General features: G+C 42.9%; 1 protein-coding gene across 1 annotated transcript in view; it reads right to left on the bottom strand.

Annotated features, from left to right (window-relative positions):
- Positions 1-24,533, bottom strand: part of SND1 (staphylococcal nuclease and tudor domain containing 1) — a 404,590-nt gene that overhangs the window by 131,121 nt on the left and 248,936 nt on the right. The window contains exon 15 of the mRNA XM_081800145.1: positions 15,969-16,110. Within this exon, the coding sequence (XP_081656271.1) occupies positions 15,969-16,110 (142 nt within the window). The remainder of the gene's footprint in view (positions 1-15,968; positions 16,111-24,533) is intronic.

Genomic DNA, 24,533 nt, shown 5'->3' on the forward strand with positions numbered 1-24,533 from the left:
CCTTCCAATTCTTTGTCCGGTGAACTTTCTATTCCCCACTTTCCTTTAAAGTATTTCAAACTCACCTTTCACCTACTTTATTCCCATATAATTAGGCTTCCTATCTCAACTCTACTAAGCCGAGTAGCTGTACTGAAAGGTAACGATCTCGTTGAGGTCCCCTATAAGGATCATGGAAAGCAGTGGGGGCAAAATGCTTGACTAAGAGGTACAAATGCTAATAATGTGGCATCATTATTGTGACATTTCTTGCTGTTGTAAAATCAAGGCCATTCATCAACGAATGGAAAAAAAAAAAAAGAGCCCAGTGAAGTTGAAAGAGACACAAGCGATTAGGACAAGTACACATACCAGCATAGTTTTCATTTCAGTGAAAATTCAGGAAGACATGGACAGGGAGTGGATTCAGAAGAGCAAATATGATAATAAGGATGTGCAAAGTTGAAAGCAAAGAGAAAAGAGACTTTTAAAATTCTGTGCCACGAAACATGAGACCAGCAGTCAGGGTCCCTGAATAGGAGTTGTCATGCCTTTTAGCTGGCATGTTGGGAAGCATTGGCCTTGCGATCCGACTCGGTGGTGTGTCCCGCAGCTTGCAGCGGCTTACAACTCAAGATAAATGTATACTTCATCAAGAAATCACTGATATTCGCAGTGCACCTTAAAAAACAGAACCCCACCATACTTGGAGGTAGGTATATGTGGGTGAATCATTTTGCTTTAATCTGATCCATTATTTACTGAAATCTGAAAGGAAGTAGGATTATAAAGCCCCTATCATATCTAAGGGCAGCATGCAAAACTCAAGACGGCGAGCATGCAGAGATACGAGGGTGTGCTCGCTCCCAGTGGCTTCCAGACGGGGCTCTAACTTCCTCACCAACTCTCTCACCCCTGCAAACAGCAGAGCCTGACAGGGCCCCAAAGTTGTTATAATGATATCTTTTGGACCAACAGCATCCATTGGCCTGACACTAGGCCTGAACTTTGAACAACACACTCGAAAGCAAGTGGCACAGCCGGGAGGTACGACAACCGCAGCAGCCCACCTTCCAAACTGGGGCAACATCATGGTTACTGCCAGGGAGCAAGTAAGGTGACCACACAAACTTTTTTTTAAAGTATATTCTGTATGGAATGGAAGAAATTATTTTACGCTATTTTACAGATAGGAGAGGCAATCTGGCAAAAATCTTCTGATTCTAAAAACACATTGATAGCAAATGGGGCAATATGTTAATTCAATAAAGGTAAATGGAAGATCTTTGTACTACTGTCTAATTTTTCTATAAATTTGAAATTATACCAAAATTAAGTTATAGGAATTATTTAAAAAAAAATCCCAACAACTTCTGATGCTTAAATGTTGGATATCCTGGAGCACTTTAATCACCGTAATCATGACACTGTGAAAGGCGCAGCAGATCAGTCCAGGGAACCTTAGCCGGCATTTCCTCTGAGGAAAGCCCTTTGTTAGTCTACAGCGGGCATTTCTTCCAAGGAAAGCCCTTTGTTAGTCTACAATGTTAACATTTCAACACCAGTTTCATGTATTAGCTCTCAAAACTCTGCTACTCAAGGTAGTCAGTTTAACCTTCTCATCTCCAAATTACAAAGGAGGGTTCCTTGATGGTCAGCAAATACTCTGTCCGTCTAACCTGTTTTAAGCTATGCTTAAGTATCACCAGGACTAGGCTTTATTAGTAAAGCAGCTGAATTATTTATAAGGGTTGCACAGGACCCATTAGAAGTGCCAGAGCAGTAATAACTGGTTTAGGACTTTGCTTACTCAGGGCTACAGTTTAATTTGTCCATAAATGCCCCAGCTCATAAAGCCATCCCACAGGTCTGACCAGCCTGCTCTCCACAATCACATGTCCCAGCCATGCTCTCATCTTAGATGTGTTCCTATCAGTGTCATCTGGAGGCCCAAAAAACAAATTCCAACTCCAAAACAACTAAAATCTCATACCCTCATTACTACATTTCCTAAAGAGGGCCACTACCAATGTCCCCTTAACCTTCTTTAGGTCATCCCTAAAAGGTTGATTCCTGGCCAAAAAGAAAAAATAGGCAGACGCAAGAAAAGGAGGGAAGACTGGAGAAAAAGAAGAGGTTAAGACCTCGGGAAGAGCATGTGCAATGTCAATTTGGGCACTGCACATAACAGTATGATCAAGAACATGTGCACTGTTTATTTAGCAAGTTAATTACCTTTTTTCTAAGCCTCAGTTTTCTCATATATGAAATGGGGACTATAATGATATCCACCTAATGGGGCTGTGGTAAGAATTAAATGAGTTAATCCACAGCATAAATATCCATTAAGTTAAACCTATTATTATTTGAGATTCAGACCTGCAATGAACCCTAGAGAAACCTAATCCGCTCCCTCAACTCAGTGAAAAAACCCAAGGCCCAGAGAAGCTATGTGACTTATTCAAGGCTAAGTGACTTTGGGGACAGTTCTAAGCCTTAATCCAGCTCTCTGGACAGATACCCAGTCTGGTGCTGTTTGCTATTTTAGGGCTACTGTGGCCCTAGCACTCATGCTCTATGGGAACAAAGTTATTTTGTTTTCTGAATTTTAAAATAAGCTAATAAGTGTTAGCCCAGAAACTTCAGTGTTTGTTCATTCATTCACCCAAGAACTGTCTACTGAGCGTTAACTGAGTCAGGTGATGTTTGAGGGGGTGTTACAGGGTTTCAGCAGCTAGAAGACAGACAAGGTCCCTGCCCTCAAGTGTCCTGCATTCTGGTGATGCAGTGAGTCAACAAAAAAGCAAATGAATACACCAGTAATTCCAGATAATGGCAAGTGATATAAAGAAAAGAAAAAGGTGACACGAGAGAGTGAGTAGAAGTGGGGAGGGCGGAAGTCTCTTAAGGAGGCCTTTCGTGTGGATTTTTTTGCAGTTCAGTCTCTAGGAAGATGACATTCTAACATTGGTTTCAGCATATGCATATATGAATATGCATAAGTTCATGTGATAAGAAGAAATTAGACAAAGTGGCATCACCCTCTAAAACTTTCACTCTGGGGCAATCATATCAGAAATAAACACACTAGCCATTACGACTTTATCGTAACAAACCTTTTCTGGTCTTCGGTCTTACCTCCCTGGCTATTCTAGTGCAGACAGGCAGGTTAAGACAAAAGGACACCAAAGTAATCAAAACAAAAGTTGACATCACTCTTTCAGGTGAAGTTCACTTCTCTACCCTCTGGAGGTTAGATGCTTAGCCCCTGCCATCTGTGCTGTGGTGCCACGGGATTCCTGCCCCCAGAACCAGTTCAGGGGATCAAAGAGCTATTATTAATGTCTCAGTTTAGGCCAGCTGAGGGAGGGAATGGCCACAGAGGCAGGCCTCTCGCCCCTTCCTTCAGCCGCCCTCCTCCACAATGGGGCCATTGAGCCGGCGCCACAATAGATGGCTGAGAAGAAAAGGCCGAAGGGAAGCATACATAGTCCCCTCGCACAGACTCATTTATTCATCACCAGGCAAGTGCCAATATCTGGGAACAGCAATCTCAATTTCTGCAAATCCTTCAACCTGCAACAGCTGCTAGGGACTCTGGTGGGCGGCTTTGCTGCTTGCGAGAGTTTCCAAGACCAAGCCCTGGACTGGATCCAAGTCGACATTACTTAGGTTAGAGACACTCTGGCTGCAGAGAGCAGCGACAATGGACTTCACAGCTTATAAAGCAGCTTACAAAGGGCTCCCATGTATTTCAAAAAGCACTTCAGATAGCTGGTGAGAGAAGCTATCTTGCACAAACGCATCCAAGCAGTTTATTCCTAACCCACTTAATTCAAGGTTTCTGTCAGAAGCCAACGACATAGTGGAGGAAGGGGCCGAGAAGCACGAGAGGGCTGGATGGCTGGGCAGCTGCGGGAACGCAAGCAGCCCCAGCCCTCCCCTCGGGAGCACCAGCTCAGCGGGACGGGGAGTGACTGGCAGCAATCAGCCCTTCACCTGGGTAACACGTGCAATGAAAACACGAAAGACAGCCTGTGGGACTCCTTGCTGCTTTAGTGAGCTGTTTGTCTCAACTGCTTCCATCGGCACCGTTCAGTGGCATTTGCTACTGAACGAATCCTCTGAATGCCCTCTAGAAGCCTGCCACCATACGACCAAATGCACCTTCAACTGACTGCACAGATGACTCCAGTCTTAGCACTCCCAAGTCTCCAGGGATCCACTCATCTCCCCCATGTTATCTCTGCACGCCCTGTTAGGCACAGCTGAGTTCATGGAGAACAATTTTGCCAGGTAAAAGGCACAGCGACTAAAAGAAGCTAAAGACTAAAAGAAAACACCAAGGCTCAAAGGCCCATGGATTTGGAGCCTGGAGCTCACAGAAGCCACTTGGGTACACAGCAAATAGTAAGTGTGCCAAACAGGGACCATTTCCATGGAAGAAAAGGGATACAGAGTAGGTAAGAATTCTTAATTTCGTCTTGTTCGTGAACTTTTCAAAAGAACTTCACGAGTGCTTTCGTTTTTGGAAAAGGAACTAATGTAAAGCTGTGAAGGAGAACCATCCCTGAACTCTTACATGTTTAAATGGAAGAACCCCTGAAAGGATGATGGGCCCCTCACAAGACAACAGAGCCCATTTGGAGATCTGACTCCATTGTTTGTATGCTTCATGTGGGTTTCTTGGAGAACACTGAATCAAGCAGATTTCCAGGTAAGAAATCATTACAAGATTAATGAACAGAATCAAAGAAAAATATATACAGCTGTATCAGATGTGAAGTACGACTTGGAACTGGAAAAAAGTTACTAACCTCCCACCACTCATTCCAATGGGTAAGACCTAATTTCTAAGGAAATAAAGAGTGAATATGATGTGGCAGTGTTTACTATGAGGCATTCTCATAGCATGAAATGGGTCAACATGAAGAGTAGGTTTAAAATGCTACTACCCTGTAATGTCTTTTATTATTTTATGAATGCCATGTGGGGCAATGACATACCTTAATGGGATCAGGTTCTAAACTAACATATCTGTATTTGGATCACAAGCCTCAAATGCAACTCCTCATGTTTTGGTTATTCCAGCAGCTAATTTGCAGAATGAGGACTACGTGAGAGATCTTTAGTGAGAAGGTGGTGGGGAGGGGAGAATAAAAACTGTTTATATCAGTTGGAGAATTTCTGCTTGCTTGCCCAGAATGCACAATTTCCAGTGTGACCTCCCTGGATTTTTCAAGATGTTTCAAAAGTCAGATTTCACCAAATGGAAGGGTCGCTGGAACAGAACTCAAAGAGACCCAAAATTGAAGATCACAGAGAAACAGCACAATGACCTGAACACAGACTTATCTGCCAGAGCTCTGCCCCTAATCTGCTATCAGAAACCATCCAAACACTAGCGTAGGCTAATTTGGGCACGCCTATGCCTAGGAAGGCTCCACTCCCAGGTCCATGATCCATGGCTGGGCATTTCTAGTTTGGGTCTTGTGATCAAGATGTTGAAGTCACCATCCACCTAGAGCAATAGTTCCCCCAAGAGGACTGACTGAACTTTCACTTAAGCAGCTCACCTCCAACCTGGTCTCATGTATGCTGATATCATACATGTGCTGTCCTGCAGTGCAATCTAAATGCTTGTCAAAAATAAGCCCCTTGAAGGCATATCCCTTTCTTCCCCCATGCAGTAACAGGTTTAATAAATAACCACTGATGAATCAACTATAAAAAAGAGGGATGGGAGCATGAATACAAGCAAGAACAAGTACCCTTTACCATGTCTTCCCATCCACCAAACTGTGGAGGAGAAAATTTCCTCGTTTCTAATCAAAGCACACTGCTTACCAGGAGTACAACGCAAAAGGGAAAGATGGCCACTCTACGCAATATGCCTATTTTGATACAAAGGGTTGGGCTGTCATTAGCACTTCCCAATCACAGCACTCACAAATAGGTCCAAACTTGGAACAGAATAAAAAAAAAAAAAATCCTATCAAACAATGAGAATCAAGAGTGAAAAAGAAACAGCAGTTTGCTGAAAGAGAGACGAAAATATATCAGGGCCCTAGAGGAGTTATTTCTGAATTCCCTGCACATACGACATCATTCATGAAGAAGGCAATGGTACAAATATAGCATAAATGTCGTCTGCTCTAGCTTGTAATTTAAAATGCAAATGCTAATGAGCGAACTGGTATATCAGTGGAGTTAATAACCGCATGCCTAGCACAGGGGCTGCATCCAAAACACACACAGAGAAGAGACAGACACCATGTTCCAATTTAAAAATAAAAACACCCAAATTAACCCTAGAAAAATCACTAGCAGATGTACAAGCTCAGGAAAAGGAGGCACACCAGGGCAGGGAAATGGGAACTTCTCCACCCGTTGTAGACTAAGTAGTCAATTTAAATAACTTCCTACATATAGTGAAGGTAAGCATGGGAGTTACTAGGGTTTATTCAGGACTACTATTGTAAAGCACAAGTATAATAAGGAAAAACTACAGGGAATCCAGAAAGCTTAGACAAAGTTTCTCCAAAGCCCACTTGGAAGCCTGTAAGCCAACCTTGAAGGGAGCCTTATGTCCAAAAATCAAAAGCCACTGAAGAGAGACGCAGACCTCATTTATTTTATCACAGGCAAAGGGTGGTTGAAAACCAAAAAACCAAAACAACAAAAAACCCCCCAAACTTAACAAGTCTGGATTAATGTGGTAATTTAAATAAATGGGGAAAGGCTCTGATGAAAAAACACGACAGAGAATGCAGTTGTGTCTCAGATGCCTTCCGGATATGAAAGGAACTTCTGTGAATTGTTTTTCCTCCTATAAGTTCTGTGCTTGGCAGCCCTACCTCAGAATCTGGGAGCAATCCCATGGCCCCAAGACTGAATGCAGATCCTTGGGCTTCCTTGGAGCCCCGCAGGCAGGAGGCATGAGGACATGCAACATGTGGCCAGTGGTTCTATCCAGTTCCCTGAGTAAAAAACTGTGGTGCCTACTGAGGGGCAGCAGGAGGGTGTGCTAGGGCCAGTTGCCCACACTGGGCACCTGGTGTGTTCTAATTCTCATGTTAGTGCCATTCACTGAGATCTAATACAAAGGGCCAGGCTTAGACTGGCATAGACAGCCCACCAGGTTGGGGAAGCCTCAGGAAAGCTTTCTGAAAGGAATCCAAGGTGAGCAAGGGTTTGGGGGCAAAGATAGTTTTTCATGATGAGGAACTCTTTTTTTTCAACCCAGTCATATCTCTGTTTGAAAGGGGGATGTGAGAGGTGGTTCCCATAGCAACCAGGATTAAGTCTTATAGGCAGTGTGCACTGTTCACCCTGGGGCTGTCCATTACCAGATTTCAAAGCATTTCCCTTTAATTTCAAATTACCACACCATTTACACTCCCTCTCCTGCATCCAGGTGCTGCCATTTTCTACTATTAGGCTGGCCAAAGAGACACCCCACAGGGCAGGGGTCACGGTGAGTAGCCCAATCCTGGATGCTGCTGCTTACCACCACTACTACTAAATGGCTGCTGACAAATGCCAATAGGCTGACAAGATGACAACAAAAAATCCATGCTGAAATGTATTTTTCTGGGAAAGCCACAAGAATGGAATCAGAAGTGAGGTATCTGGGCACAACCAGAGACAGGTGCTGGTACTGGAAACACTCCAGCAGAGATAAGCTTCCCATTCCCTACCTGCCACGCCCACGGATGTGGAAGCCTAGATAACCTTTAAAAGACTCGGAAGAACCGTCAGGTGGGAGGGGAGGAGAAGGAACAGAAGGGGAACCCCCAGGGGGAAAGCTCCCAGGTCTGACCCTGTGTACCACTCCAGTGGCTCTTCTTGGCTCTGCCTGATTACTACCAGGGGTATTTTTTTCCCTTGTCTCAACAAACAAAACAACAACAACAACAAAACCCAAAACAAAACAAAACCCTCAAAAGCATCAAGAGTAAAAAGCAATAGTAGAAGGCAGGCGTCCGAGGATTTGGGAGGAAAGGATTCTTTTCTCCTAATTTTGACCCATCCATCCAGAGGGAATGAATGGGCCCAACCTGTAACAGCTGAGGAGAAATCAACGTCTTTCTTTTCTTGGCACAGAAAACCCAACCAAGATGGTAAGGGCTGAGCATCCCAATTAGGAGGCTGTGCCACCCTCAGCGGTCCGATGGGCTCCACAGAGGGGGTGCTCCTGCTAACGTGCTTCCCTTCAGCTGCAGGCCTCTAGACAACTGCCGTGTGGGCCTTGCTGTCTCCCTCACCTCCAGGTCCCAGCATCGCACCAAAATAAGCAGGCCGGTCTGATGGAAATAATTAACCAGGAAGCAGGAGAGCAAGAATTTTCTTTAAGTGTTTTAGCTCCAAGGTCTGTGACTGCCATTAAACCATGCTGTACAAATCTTATTTTTATTGATGTTTTTATTACTCTGACAAAACAAAACAAAATAAATGGCTACCGAGCAGATCAAATCCCTGCCTCTGGACCCTGAAATACTCCATTACATCCTGGGAGTCTCCTCTGATTCCTACTACTAGTCCTCAGGTCACGGCATTTTTAGGTCTCTTACTTTCCTGGTCACTCTCCTCTGATCCTTCCGCAGTTTGCTGATCTCCTTCCCAAAAGGGTGGTCCCCGGAGAGAAGATCATACTCCAGGCCTGCCCTGACCTGGGCTGAACCAGCACTCAACTCCATCCTTCTCCAGATGGTGTACTGCTGGCTTAGAAACCAGAATTGCCTTAGCCTTTTGGACAGTTATAACAATATATACTGTTAATGTTTTATAAAAATTGGAGTTGTTTTCATTTATATGGTTTTGAAGGCATATTTCTCTTATTCTTAGCCTTCTTAAAAATGTTTGTTTGTTTCTTCATGTCTATACATTCTTCACCTCAGTAGGCACAACTACTTTGCTTGAAGCCTGGAACTTATGTATTTCTAAATTCCTAGCATAGTGCCCAGTGGAAATAAATTATTAAATAGCCATGCCATTGAATGACCCACAAATACGATGAGGCTCATTCTGGGGATGATTCACGATCTAAAGATGGGAGATAATCAGGCTATCTTGGTAGGCCTGCACTTTCATCCACATGACATGAGCAGGGGTGGTGGTATGGTATGCGTGCAGAGATGGCAGCGGAAGGCAGGGCACTGAACGCTCAACAGCAGAAGAGCAGATTTACACGCCCAAAGGCAGAGAGAGAGGAATATGATTGATGAGTACATCCATTTCTTTTAGGCTACTCTTCCTGAGAACTAATGATATAGGCTAAGTTGTTTTGCCTAGATGAATCACACCTAGCCTGCCAAAAGAAAATGTTCCCGATCCTGGATGCTCAAATGCCACCTCCCTTGTGAAGTCTTTGCCATTCCCCAATTAATTGTTCTTTCTTCTGCACTCTCATGGTATGTTGCTTATACTTTTCATAACTCCTTTTTATTTTTCCTTGTTTAAGTTTTTCATATGGCTGTCTACACTACTAGGCTAAAAGCTATTCAAGAAAGCAGAAATTATCATATTAATTTATGCATCACCCACAGTCTACCTATCAAAGACTGCTTTTTCTTATAGTGGGCTTGCAAAATCTTGGCCTCATTAAAAAAGGCTCCCCGACCTGTTTACTGTGCTAATGCTTTCCTAACGAGTGATTCTCCAGGACCTCCTGACATGAATGTAATTCATAAAATTCATATAATGGTATCTTTAAAAGTGAAGAACTAGAGCTGCTCCAGAAAAGTCTCATGTCAAGCTGCCCATTTCCAGTAATGGCACCCATCTGAAAGCAAGTAGGCGGTGGAGACAGAATCAAACTGGCAAGTCCCAAGAGAAAGAACACCCCACTTTATAAATACCCATTAAGTTGCAATTCAATTAAAGCATCTGAAAGGAATTCATAAGTATCAGCAGACCCTATAATTGCTTAATTAAGGATAGAAGCTCAGCAAACACAACCACATAGCAGCCTGATTCATTAGCACCTCTGTTATAGCAGAATGGGATTTCTCACTTAAACATACATTGGCTTTAATTGTGTAATTTGGTTAGGCACTGGTAATCAATGGGGATCCACCATTCCTGGGGCCAGGAGATGGGGAGGATATTCCTGTTCACCTTCCCTCTCCTCTCTCATTAGAAGTTTTCGGTCCATTTTTTTTTTTTTTTTTAATTTGACAGAGACACAGTGAGAGAGGGAACACAAGCAGGGGGAGTGGGAGAGGGAGAAGCAGGCTTCCCGCAGAGCAGGGAGCCTGATGCGGGGCTCGATCCCAGGACCCAGGGATCACGACCTGAGCCGAAGGCAGACGCTTAACGACTGAGCCACCCAGGCACCCCAGTTCTCGGTCTATTGAAACAGGCAGTTGTATTCCTATTAGGACTAGCTGGAGAAGAGGCGTTAAAAAGAAAGAAGGACATGAGATACTTTCCTCAAAGGCATTCAGGGTGGAAGGACACAGCCGAACCTTTAATTTACCCATCATGCACATGACCACCATAGAAATTTACCAAAACCTAGGACCTAGAACCTTTTTCTCATTGCATCCCTTGTCATAATGCAGCTCCAGTGGGGGAGTTGTAATCAAAGAGAGAGAGAAAAAAATCGAAAAATGCCAAAGGGCCTGCAGGCGAAGGAAAGTCTCATTTTCTAGTCTTGTTTCATATGACTAGGCAACTGGTTAATTAAAAGTCACCTGCTGTGATCTACATGGGAACCCCCTGCCAGGTGGCTGCTGCCTTCTAAGGGATTTGTACCATGAGATCCAACCAAGATGACTGACATTCACTCCCCCACACTCTGAACCTGCTGCAGTCCCTAATTCCTCATACATACTGCTGTCCTAGCTTTAGGAACATGGAAATGCATATGGGGTGTGCTCAGTGACTTAGTAGAAGATACCAAATACTTGAAATGAGACTACTTAGATTACTTTGCACTGAAACCTCAAATTATTATTCTCTTCCAATTCAGGCAGCTGGTTCACAGGCAAACTTGATACCTGCCTCTGCTTAGTCAACAGGACTACTTCCTGAACTATGCCCTTGTCATGACCCAGATGCCCTAGAGCTAAGAGAGTAATTCAGACATAGCACTAGGACACACACTCCCCATGCCCAATGGTGCTGTTAAATAAAAATGTGAATCAAAGGCCAAGTGATATGCAAATATGTGCACCTCCTATCCCTTTCGACAAGAAACTAAAATGTGAAACAAGTGAAAATACGTGAAAAATAAAGACTGGGGGTAAACTGCTTTTGTTCTAATGGGAGGAAAAGCGTGGGACACACTAAATGCTGGATGAGGAAAAAGGATGCTTTCAAACAAATGTGGGCTGCCCGGGGATCTTGGCTTCCCTGCGAACTGAGGACAAGACCTGGCTCTGATTGCCTCCACGACCGAAATAAGTCTGCACAGGAGGAGGCCACAGTGGCAGGCAGAGGGGAAGTCAACAGTCTCTGTTCTGATGCTGTAAGGTCACCTGCTCACCGACCAAACCTAAGCCAGGTGCTCAAAGGACTAAAGGGCGAGAGCTTCCAGGAGGCACTGACCTGTCAGCTACAGCTGACTTTGCCCAGCCCCACCTGCTATCCCATCTGACCAAGCAATCATTCCACATACAGGGGTGCAGGAACCGTGACAGAGAGGCCAGCTGGCTTGGGCCAAATGCCACTCCCTATCAAGCTGTGGGGCCGTCTGCCCAAAAAAGGCGACATAAAAATGGAAAATGTCCACCCCACCTTGAAGTCCAGAGGGCTCTCTGAAAGGCTGGGATTAACGAGAGCAGCACATACGGGATTGCTGAACAATTATCTTGACTTTCCCCTTGAGAATCACAGCCCAAACTCCCTCCTGGCTGCAGAGAGACATCATTTCCAGCAGAATGCCATTTTTCCACGATGTAGAGCACATCCCACAGATACCTGCAAAGCTGTGCCATGAGGTTCACTGTCCAGGTGAACCACCCCACAATGTGAATGCTGTGTCTGTGTCTACACTCACATTCAGCGTTCATTGTAGCTGGTCTCAGAAGACCAAGGGGCCCTCCTCTAAGGATACTCCCTCCATCCTGCTCTCTAGCCATCTCATTCCTGCCGTCTCCTCTAGCTCATCCCTCTGTCAATCAATTCCTTGCAGCCTTTCTTCGTTTCTTCTTCTCAGGATTCAGACCAGTGCGTCTCATGTTCCCTATGATACTTTCTCACTCCATCTTTTTTATATCCTCATTTGCCAAGAAGATTTTGTTGAGTTTTACTTCTGTAATTGGTATTATGAAAACAATAGGTATACCGAATAGCTTTTCCAACTCAATGCCACGTTCTGCTCCAATCTTAAGAATTACAGTTATACAAGTATTCAAGTTGCTGACATCCTTAGAATGTTACTGTGACCCCTTAGCTTTCATTTTTATGCATTCCATTTGCATTCTGTTAGAATTTTGTAACGAGCACTCTATTTTTGATTCTGTTCCTCATTTCCCACATTTACACCCTAATCGCCTGTAATCTGCCTTTAGCTGAATCAACTCTGATGAAATTGCACTGACAAAGGTCATCTGTGACTTACTAATTGATAAACAGTATAAAATCACTTCCTAGTTTTTACCGACTTGATATTTTAGGTAAAATCTGACAGTGCCGACTCCTTGGATTTCTTTCCTCTCTTGGCTTCCTGAACATGCAGGATTCTCCACCTAATCCTCCGACCACCAATTATTGGTTCCTAAAACCTATTCTTACTTTGGTTTTGCCCTTGCTGGTGGATATCCCAGTCTGCCCAAACACTCAAGCCTTGGGCGAGTTACTTTCCTTCCTACACTCAATGTCACCCCCATTTCTGACCAAAAAAATCCAATCATTCCCTGAATTATCAAGTCTTCCTCCTAAATACTTTTCCAACCTCTCCTCTTCACTGCCAGATTTTAGGTCACTAACCCTCTTGCTTCTGTAACTGCTTTCTCAGTCTCCAGCCTCATTTATTCCAACGTATTCACCAAAATAAGCTTTCTTAACACAAGTGCGAGCACGTTGCTCTCTTGCTCAGTACCCTGAGTGACTCTGAGGGTCCACGGTATATCCTGTGTGCATTTCTAGCCGCATCCCACCCCAACCCCTCACTCCTTATATTCCACCAATACCAAAGGGGGCACAGTTACCTGGGCACACCAGGAAAGATCATACCTCTACACCTTTGTACATGCTGTTAACCTCTAGTTGGAATGTTCCTTTCTTCCTCCTTTTCCCCTCCTGTCCCAACACTGCCAACTCCTATTTGTCCTTCAAAAGCAGCTCAGGTGGCAGCTCCTCAGGGAGACAACCTCTGATTTCCCTCTAAGTAACTGATCACTCCCTTCTCTGTGTTACTTCTGTGCCTTGTAAAGAATTCTCTTCACCTAGAGCCCAATGCTGCAGTTTGCTTACATGTCTGTGTTCCGTCTAGAGCTTCCAGAGACCTAGGACAATGTCTTACCAGTGTGCAGAGTTCCTCTTTCAAAACTCAAAGGGAAAAGCCAGTAGCCTTCCTATCAGTGAGCTTTCTGCTCATTCAGGAGGAGGCAAGAACAGCACCTTTCCTTGGTTTATTTCCACTGATAGGTCAAAGTCTTCATGGCAGAGCCTCAGCTGTGCACACACACACTGTACAATATACCATTCCATTTAAGAGTTAAGAAGAGCTCTAGTTATGAATTCACCAAGTCTTTGTGAGAGGAAGGGGGAAGGAAACATTTTTATGGATAATCTACTTTATGGCAGGCTTGTTCTGAACCCTTTACACATCTCATTAAATCCTCACAAAATCCTAAGAGGCAAGAAACACTTTCCAGTTAACTGATGTCTAAGCTAAGGCTTCAAGAGTAAAAAACCTCCCTAAAGTCACCTGCTTGTGCAGAGTAGAGCCGTGATTCAAACTGAGGTCTGCGTGCTCTTACTTTCCCCTGTCCGGTATCCTTGCCAGGTTTCTAAAGAAATCAGAAGATGCAGAATATAACCGCATATAGTATGGCACGAGAAAAATGGAAAAGCTTATATTTTATCATGTATTTGCATTGGTAATCTATCTTTCAGAATGTAAGTTAACTCAGGCACTGTCTTTCGAATTGCTAAACTTAGAATAATGCCAAGTACACACAGGAACTGGCTGCTGTGGAATTGAGTGACCAGGCTGCGTTGTGTCTGAGCTTCAGTTGGTTGGAAACTGCCCCAGTGAACCCTTACGCAACACATATACAGTGGGACAAGGCCTTTCTGGCAGTTGGCTGAAGTCCAGAACAGTCAAGCAAGACAAATGCTCCATGGGAAAGAAAGTACAACCAGAAGGGTTCTGCAGGAAAACTCCAGCCAGGATAGGTCTAAGCTCTGAGCTGGCTCCGTTCAGGTAGTTTTGAATTTAGAAGCCAGAACTTCAATGTTTTCTTTCCCCTACAGACCTGTGGCCAAGCTTTCCAGAAAGAATAATACTTTTTCTCTTGTTCACCTCTGGGATAAAGCTCCACACTGCCAAGAGGATGCTTTTGTTTTGTAGACATAGAACAAAGGAGAAGTTGAATATATACTTCCAACTCTGTAACAAAAAGAATTCACTGATAAGAAACTTCTCGGCTCCAGAAATCTTAAGGGCACGAATGGCTTCCGTCACACGCTGCCATGCTACCGCTCCGTTTACTACAGCTCACAGAAGCACAGCCCTCCAGTAAGGTATGGATTTGTTCTGGCCCTTCCTTTCCGCAGCTGCCCCTGAGCTTCATGTTGTATTTCAGTTAGTCCCCTCAGAAAGCCTGCAGAGCTGCGCAGTGATCATTAACTTCTTCAGAGCATGCGAGACAGCCTCAGCCAGAAGTGGCGGCCCAGCAGCAGCAGCAGAGAACGTCACGGCCATGTGTTCACTGAGTGATTTATCTCACATAACAACCCATTTAGTTAGGGCCTGAGGGAGACCCTGATCCAGAGAAGAAACTATCCGTGCCTTCTAGGAAAAGGAGGCTGAGGCAATCTGGCAGGGGACAGCAAGCATGGCTCCCATTTCTCTCCCCCCATGGCAAATTCTATTCAAGAATCCCAACAGAAGGAGTGCTGAGGGAGCAGGGTATCAACAGAAAAGGCAATGTGAACCGGGAGAACACAGCAGAATATGTATGTCCTTTGTGAGTGACTGAATGTTTGTATGTACAGGGTGGGCTGTGGGGTGTTGAAGTAAAATGACACTTTCTCTCAAAGACCACAGTCTCTGTGAAGTACTGACTGAAAATAAATAACTTTATTATCTGCCATTGGGGAAGAAGTAAGGCAGTCTGCTCCTTGAATGCATAAATGTAAATTGCTCAAAGAACACAGTTCATACACAGTCTTTCTGGCTTGAGAAATATTAAGCTACTAAAAAAGACAGGATAAGAAAGATGCGCATTCAGTCAGCAAAGAAAAGGCGGCCTTCCCTAGCACGTCAAGCTTAGTGCAACAGGGAAATAGTAAAGATGCAGGAGCCTGGGAAGGTAATGTCATGTCTGACGTTTCAGAAAGGATTTGGATCCTAATAACAGCTGAAAAGAATAAAAGACAAACGGTACTGCCTAGGGAGACACAAGGGGAGGGTGTCTCAGCTCCTCGGTGGACTACCCATGACTAACATGGCAGGAGTGGTCTATCCCAAATGCGAAATACCGACTGTGAGAATTCCATCATTAGTATTTTTCTTTGTCTGGAATTCCCTTCACCCAGGCTGTGAAAAGATACGTGTTGTCTTTCAAGCTGCTCTACTCTTATGCCCTGTGGCTGGTAGAAATGGGGAGCAGGAAGAGGGCCCAGTGTTGGGTCTGCAGTGATAGAGGGATCAAATCTAGCAGTTTTGTGTTCACATCTCAATCAGAGACTAAAACACCTAGACTGGTTCGAGGTCCTATCTAAAACACAAGGGAAAAGAAGGCATGTGACCTCCAAGCATGACCTCTGAGCTCCGGGAAGAATTATCAGAACATAAAACACACAAGACTTACCTGCAAGCAAGAAGGTGATAAGGCAAGTTTCCTTTGGCAAATATAGCTTGAGACGAGAACCACTGAAGACATATTCCACCACAGCTTCAGAACGACCTGCCCGCTGAAGGAAGGGCAGAAACTGCTTTGCTTTTTGGGTATCCTGGTGGATAAAAGAAAAGAATCATTAGAAAAAAGTAATAAAATCTGAGCAAATGATTCTTTTTCTCTGTCCTAGGGCAAAAAGTCTGGCAGACCATAGAAAGCTTGGCGAATAATCATAGGAAAAGAGACAACCCTGAAACTATGACATAGGCAAGATACCCATGTGACTTCCACAGAAGAAACAGAGTTAATCTGAAATTTCCAGAATATTCTGTGCTTCCTTCTGTTCTGTTACTATGCACTCAATGGATATACAAGTTAGGAAGGTGCTTTGAAATGAAAATTTCATTCCTCACGGGATGCAAAAAAGGGCTTCTCTTCCTTCAACAAAATCAAGGGGGAGAAGACTAATACCAGCCTTTCATGGAGGTTAATTTAACCTTTAATTTTCATTAAAAAAAAAAAAAAGTGATACCCAGGCTGTGTTACATAAAGCCCCTTCCCAAGAAACCCAAAGTAGTTCATCTTTAACCGTCAATGGGTTATGTAGATTCAGAGGCTCACTGTTTCTGAACATCAAGAGTGCAGCCTTCTTTGGGTGCCTATATAGCGAGCCTTGGTCTACGTGCTTTTCAGGGGTGAGCTGGGACCTGGGCAGACTGTTTCTGTTCCCAGCCTGGGAGATCTCTAACAATAGGACATGCTCCATGGGGACCTATTCCACATCATGTCAGTATGAACAATTATAGAAACAGGAAAACACATGAAACCTAATAGCACTTTAAAACTTTTTTCACACATAAAACACAAAGTGCATGCCCTCTACCCCCTCAAGAGTAACCAGACCTTGGACATTTTGAACCTCAGAGCTCTCATCTAGAGAGCTTCAAATCCTTTCAGTCCTTCAAGCTAATGAAACAGATGACAGAGTAAGCAAGCATCAAAACATCACAGTGCATGTGCTGGGGGAGTAGTCAGGGGACGTCAGAATTTCCGAGGTTTTCAGCCCAGCCAGCAGAACTGTAAACTCCCTCTGAGGACAGCAAGCTCTGCACACTTTCCTGACTCCTGCGACACAAGCAGTCTGCACTCCGCCAAGCTCTTCCTTTCTGACTCTGCTCCTAGCAACAGAGCTATTGTATCTAAATTAATGCACATTAGATAATGAAAATTTAACAAGCCATCAAGTATTTGAGAGCTTTCACAGCAGCCAGAGGGGCTCCTCTCATTCAGAAGCAGTGAGGTAGGCTGGGATGAAAACAGTATTTATAGTAATGAGATTCATCCTTCCCTTCAAACAGATTCTCAGAGAAAAGGAGAGACAGTCATCCATTCTCAGTGTCTTTAATGGCACATTGGTAAAAGGTAAGGTAACAATGAGCTTTAGTGAGTTGGGAACTCCCCCAGTGAACACTTAAGCAACACATATTCTACTCTACATATACAGTGGGACAAGGCCTTTCTGGCAGTTGGCTGAAGTCCAGAACAGTCAAGCAAGACAAATGCTCCATGGGAAAGAAAGCACTACCTGATTAAAATCCTTTTGCCACACTAGTCTAAATCTGGGACATTATTCATGAGCTGAACCAGTAAGTAACAACAATTATTAAATTGATTATCGCAATTCAGGAGGCAACTTAATGTCTCTGGAGAGAGGGCCTTTCCCCTCAAAACTGCAGTAATCTATATTTTTCAGAAACAGACTTTTGCTCACTGTCATATGGAGGTATTTATCTGGAGGAAAAAAAAAAGGTGCTTATAGGAATAACAGCAGCTCACACACACGTAGGTATTAATACAAAAAGAAGGTTGGAGCAGACTCTCACCATATTTTGCTAAATGATTACCTACTTTACCAAGAAAGAGAATTTCTCAGACTGGGAACCAAGGAGAAATCAAGGTACCTTACTATCAGCCATGTAATTAAACAAAAAGTTCCTGACTCTTTCTAAGTCTCAACCTACAATTTAACAGTCCTAATCCAGAAACAACAACATATGGGAAGAAGGCAAAGAGAATATGACATGCCACTGATTATGACAAAGATTAGAAGTGAAAGCTGACTATGACAACTGAAGGCTTCTGAAAACAAATTTTAAAAGCCTACCACAATTGTCCATGTTTACTTCCAGAGGCCAAACTGCAAGACAAGACATGGAACCCCCTCATCGTTCCAAATGCTTGAAGATGATATGCCTATGAGCCACCCGTTAAGGGAAAAGATACAAAATTTCACCCAAGTTCATAGATTCTTAAGAGTAAAAAAATTCTTATCAAGTCAATTAAATTGAATGTAAGTACAAGATGTCAGCTCTTTCAAATCTCCATCACAGGCAATGGTGTCTGTCTTTCCTTGTCATCTCAAGCACTTCCCTTGCTTGGCATGTTCCTTTTTAACACAAAAATCCTTGAAACCTTTAAAATTTGTTTAAGTGGCTCATATGAAAAGACTGATATGTCAGACTGACAAGTTCCCTCAGGTGATGTAGCCATACATCATTCCCTGCTAATTTAGCTATGGAATTATTTATTTTAGGAGTTTTGATTGTTATTACCATAAAAATGACTGTGGTTAAACTCTGATTTGCCTTCCAAAGAGCCCATGTAAGTACAGCAATGTGCTTCAGTCTCTTACACTCACTTCTAAGTTTCAACACTAGGTAAATAAGAGAAAACCTGATTATGAGGAACAGTGTAACAGAGAGCAGTTTAGGCCCCACTGAGGAACTGAAGATGCCAGGTGGATCTTAAGGACAATAAAGTGAGCAAGTTCAAATGACAACATTCAGATGACATTTGAAATTCTCCAACAATCCTGAAGCAGCACCTACTGAGATTTAGTGAAATCAAAGGTTTCTTTATAACCTTATAACTCCAAAAGGTATTTTTAAAAAGCCTCAGATTTAAAGAGATAACAACACTGAGACTTAAGGCACAGAAGGCTCATTTCAAGGTAAGACTATTCAGTATCAAGTATTTCTGTCTAGAGGTCTAGTTGCAGAGACTCCCATCCTCAGGTTTTCCATGCTGTGACTCATGTACATGAGGCCTGGGAGTCTACTCGCCATAGTTATCTGGCATAACACTGGCTCAAGGCTTTGAGAATCCAAGCAGATAAATTAGCTACAGTTTTCTGCACCAATATTCCCCTCCACTGGTGTAAATAATCAAGAAGCAACTGTACTTCTGAGCAGGTAAGTCTTTTTTTGTTGCACTGCTAGTTTTCACATTACCTGTGCTCCAAAACAAACCACACATAAGTTATTTTCCTGTAATCCTAGAGAAGCTAATTTAAGGTTGCATTAGCTACATTTAACTTGCTATTGTGGATAGCATCTCTTTAAGGAATGTTTCTGCCTCCTCAATACACCTTGAAATTGAGAAAGTAATGATGCAACAAATGTGCCTGGGGTGACTTCATTTCAAAGGATGCTAATATCTGTACCTCAGACTTACTGGAACGGAGCTTGGAATGACCCCAAAGAAAGGCAGGATGATCCTTAGAGGGAAAGGTTGTAAAGACACCTTAATTATACACTCCTACTCTGTCCTCACTTCTGGCCTGTCAGGTCAAACCTCTTCCAAATGCAGATTACATGTGTCAATGCCTGTAAGAAATTCCCTTCAGCAGGTAGATTGCCACCTGTCTCTACAAAGTACGATGTGTAAGCAAGCACATGTTGAAAATAATTTAGTACAATGAATGACCAAGTTTGGGAGAGTGGGAAAGTTGAGGACAGAAGAGGGCAGGGGAAGGGCAGGGGGAAAGGCAGAGGAAGCAGAATCCTTACATGGCACGCACAGGACCAAGGTCCACAAGTATGCTACTTAGACGCCCGTGTCCTCTGCATCCTAGAAGAGCAGAACTTATATAAATCAAAGTTCTGTGATTCTGGAACAGGATTTAGGCTGTCAGTTTATACTTGATGTTAGCAAAGTGAATTCTATGATTTTTCCACCGAAAATACCCATATAGTAGGCATAAACATGCTTCCTGGTGAGAAGCAAACATCACAACATACAAAACAGCACAGGGAAATGGGAATCAGAGTAAACCTATTAGTTAGCCATTAATCAGGATTATCATGGGCAAGTCTCAAAAGGGAGATGTTAATAATGAAGCTCACTAATTAGTTTTCATCATCACAATCACTCTTTGATTAACATCATAGCAAAAAGAACTAAAAACAAATACATGCAGAGCTTATTAGGGTACCATGGGGTACTCCACCAGCACATGAGAAACCACATTTGAAAGAGGCCCATCAAACCTGAAGAAGCTGCCTGGCAATACAACCGAGTCCTGCATGGCCACTGCAGCGAAGCAGGAAGGTTTCTCCCCTGTGAACGCTGACTATCCCCTCTATGGGGTCGGCCTGAGGCTAAGGCCTCCAAAGCACATTGCTGTTTGGGTCCAACCAATCTTAATACTGAAGTGGCAGAAGCTCTGTGTACAAAAGAACAGATACAGAGGGGAAAAAAAAAAGCATGGAGATCAGAACTAACACCTAAGGACAGGACCCAAACACACTCGCCTTTTAAGCTGTACTGTGACAATTAATCGCCATAGTTACAGATCTTCTCAGGGCTCCCCAGACCAGGAGGATTTTTCCTGCAGCTATGTGGAAGACAAATCATAAGTACCTCCTCCTCCACCAGAAAGGCAAAAAAGTCATCCATCACTCCACGCTCTTCCTCTTTTCCACACCCTGGGCTCTATGGCCCCCACTGGCGTTTTAATGAGGCTGTGAGTCTCTGTGAGGAACCAGCTGTACAGCATGATAACCTCTTGATACGAATGGGACCCTGGGGGGAGATACTTGGGAATGCCCTCCAGCTCCAACATTTTCCACAAAGCACTTAAAAATTTGGAACCAACCTTCCCTGGCTGGTTATCGATGTTTCATGGTGAGGTGTGTGTGAGGGCACTAGGGGCATAAACATCAGTGAAGTGCAAGTTTAACAGGAATGAAGTGAACACAGCAGAGAACACAGAGAAAAACACTCCTACTGAAAAAATTATAAGGAAACGAAAAAAACAGGTGCTGAAAAGCTAGGCCATCAATCATCTTTCATTAAGTGCTGTCTATAGTTTACAGTCTTCTCGCACTATTTACTTCCTTGGCACAGAACCTCACTCAGGCCTCCAACATGTCAGAGCATAGGAGAAACAATGTTTCCTGCTCTGGGCTCCACTCCTGGGAACAGGAATCAAGAGGACAATTGCAGGAGCACTAGGCTGTGAGACAGCTTTGAGCTTGGGAGGCTGGCATTCCAATCTGTGGCACCCTCAACAGAGAACGCGACCTTCCGTTTTCTTCCTTGACTCTACTCCTTTACCAATTATTAGGTTAGGATGGCCTGGCTAAGCAAAGCTTCCAAACTTGGAAGCTAAGGACAGACCAAAGGGCAGAAGGAACAGCATGGTACACTTCCCAAATTGGAAGAAAGTCACAGAGCATGTCAGGGCAAGTGAACTTCATGCCCCAAATATGGAGGAAAAGAAATTTCTCTGCAATCAGACTTGAAAGAAACTTTGTGGATGTGCCTGTTGCTCTCAGGAGCCCTGCAAGGACAGGTGTCTGTAAATATTTGTATTTGGTCGGTCTTGTCCACCATCTATTTTCTTTCCCAAAGGTCCAATACTGATAAAAGAAAGGACTTGCAATGCTACTAAGATGAGAAGACACAACCTATGTTTAGAAGAAAAATTGGCAAAGCAGCATTCCAATCGATAATCATGGCAACCTAAGTAGGAAAAAATCAAATCGCATTACAGAAATAGATTAGGGAACCCCAGAATATGGCCTGGACTTCACCTGTAATCACCCCAAACTGGTAATAGCTTAAAGCTCCCTCAACAGGGGATGAATAAACCAGCTGCAGTACCCTCACACAGTGGAATGATACTCTGCAATAAGAAGGATACAGGCAACAACATGGATGGCTCTCAAATGCAGGATTCCATTTATAGGACACTGTGGCAAAGGTTAAAGTATAAGGACAGAAAATGGATCAGTGGCTGCCAGGGACTAGGGGAAGGACTCCAAGGGGATGGAAGAATTTTCTGGGATGATGCAATAGTTCTATTGTCTTAACTATGGTGATGATTACATGTATATACTGTAGCTTTTCAAAATGTACGTCTGTCAAAACTGACAGAATTATATTCTACAAATGATGTATTTTTATAAATTAAACCTAAATTTTAAAAATAAAAAATTAGCCTACATAGGTAGCCTATGCAAAATTTTAATTTTTAACTTAAGAAAACCTTTTTCCTAGTCAACTAATTTGTAAGTATCTCAGAGTTACAAGTTCAAAATGAAGCACTTTTCATGCTTTAGATAAACTAACTGTTCAATGAATTAAAGATTTTAAAGATTCAAGCAGAAAATAGTTTAGATGAGAAAAATCATGAGGTTAGAAGAGCATAGAAAAAATTTTATTGGTTTCACAAAAGCAGCGTAAGAAAGTATTAATTCTTAGGCAATGGCTAAAGGAAAGCATGATGCCATCCTCAACTGGCTATGTAGAGGAAATGTTTTGTTCAAATAAAGAAAAAAAGTACTGCTAAGTACATATCCCGATTGACATTTCTTTTCTACCTTGAAATAAAATCATGTGATATGGCTTAATGTGAATAAAATAATATCCACTTCTTTATCAAATAAAAATTCTATACTAGCTCACAGATTATTCTTTTATTGAATGACTCTCAATTTCCCAAATTTAACCAGCTGAAATTATACTGTGATAACCATTCAATTTAACCTTTAGAAATGAAGTCATTGCCTTTTAGTGGAAAAATCTGCATTTTATCATCAACAGGAAATACAATGCCCTTGGCTTATTCTACAAGACTTTTTTTGAATTATAAATTTAGCATAGAAAGAGCAGATGGTGGTATATGTGTGTGCCTCACATAAAAAGTGGAGAAGTATTTACCTAGTTATAATAAACTGTCAACTATCCAAGCTTGCTTTCTTCCGATATTCAATTCTCTTTCTCTAACTTGGATGGGGTGTGAAGCTCATCAAGGTGGCGTGCCAAGGAATGTCCCTCCTCAAGTCTGCCAAACCACAGAACTATCTCAAAGTTATGACCTGTAATTTGTGAGGTCCAGAAAAGTTTCTACAAATAAACCCCACCTTCTTTCCCCCATCCCAAACTGTCCCTTTCCCCATTTCTCCATACTCTAACTTCCCAACAGATTATTACAATTTTTTCTTAAATTGATATTCAGTGTGAAGACTTTGTAAACCACAGCCCTCCCTGGAGTGCTCCCCTCCTTTCTCCTGCTGACTTCTGCACGGTGGCCAGTGAGGCCTGCCTCACAATGGATGTCGTGGGCCTTCCTTTCACCAAGACCCTGGAAATTCCCTTCACATCCTATCCTGGGTTCTGTTTCCTAGATCCACAACTTCCTCTTTCTTGGTTTATTTCCTTTCCATTAAAAAAAAAAAAATCCTATTCTTATTTCATGGAGAAAAATGTCTTCTCTCTCTGAGGTCAGGTAAGTAAATACAGTATTGCTTTTGTAGTTTTATTCAGGAAAAACACTATCCACAAATACTTTGAGTCAACAGATAAATTCCTTTCATTGTTCATCAGCATAGTAATAAAGTATCTAAAGGAAATTCACACACTGGAAGACATATCTTCCAATTATTTTCAGGTTAAATATTTCTCAAAACAAAAAAACAACCATGTAATTTATCCAGACTGTAGACATCAAAAATAGTTAAAGGAAGCATTTCTATGTTAAACTGGTAAAGATAACTACAAAACAGTAACAGAAAAAGACCATTTACATTTAAAGCAACTGTGCTGTCGGGGGCGCCTGGGAGGCTCAGTCAGTAAGTGTCTGACTCCTATTTTGGCTCAGGTCATGATCTCAGGGTCATGAGACTGAGCCCAACATCAGGCTCCATGCTCAGCCCAGAGTCTGCTTCAGATTCTCTCTCCCTCTCCCTCCTGCTCATTGTCTCTCTCTCTCTCTCTCATATAAATAAACAAAATCTTTAAAACAACTGTGCTGTTCCACTTCTAAGAATGAAATGATGAGTCTTTATCGGGAAAACCATCATAGACATCCTGAACATTTCTGGAAAAAGGGCATGTGACTGGTCTAAAAACACAGCTTATATATGGGAGATGACAGTGAGAATCTGGGACAAAGCAACCAACCGATCTATGGTTCTGGTATCAATTACCAGGCCACGATGAAAAAATAACAGGTTTGGAATACATTTTTTCTTTCAAAGTTTCACATCAATTTTTATCACTTCCAAAGTCTCTATAGGCAAGAGGCAAGAATTTATTACAGGAGCAGAAAATGGCCTGAGAGATAATTAAAATAGTATGTGCAGAGTAAAGAATTTAAAAGACAGTCTGATGAAGCACAGGTTTCATTTCATGGGCAAGTCAGGAACTCAGGGGCAAGGAAATTGATGTCATGCTAAACTCTACCCCACCTGA

The sequence above is a fragment of the Leptonychotes weddellii genome, chromosome 12 (assembly GCF_054177405.1).
Source record: "Leptonychotes weddellii isolate Sample4059 chromosome 12, ASM5417740v2, whole genome shotgun sequence".
Taxonomy (NCBI): domain Eukaryota; kingdom Metazoa; phylum Chordata; class Mammalia; order Carnivora; family Phocidae; genus Leptonychotes; species Leptonychotes weddellii.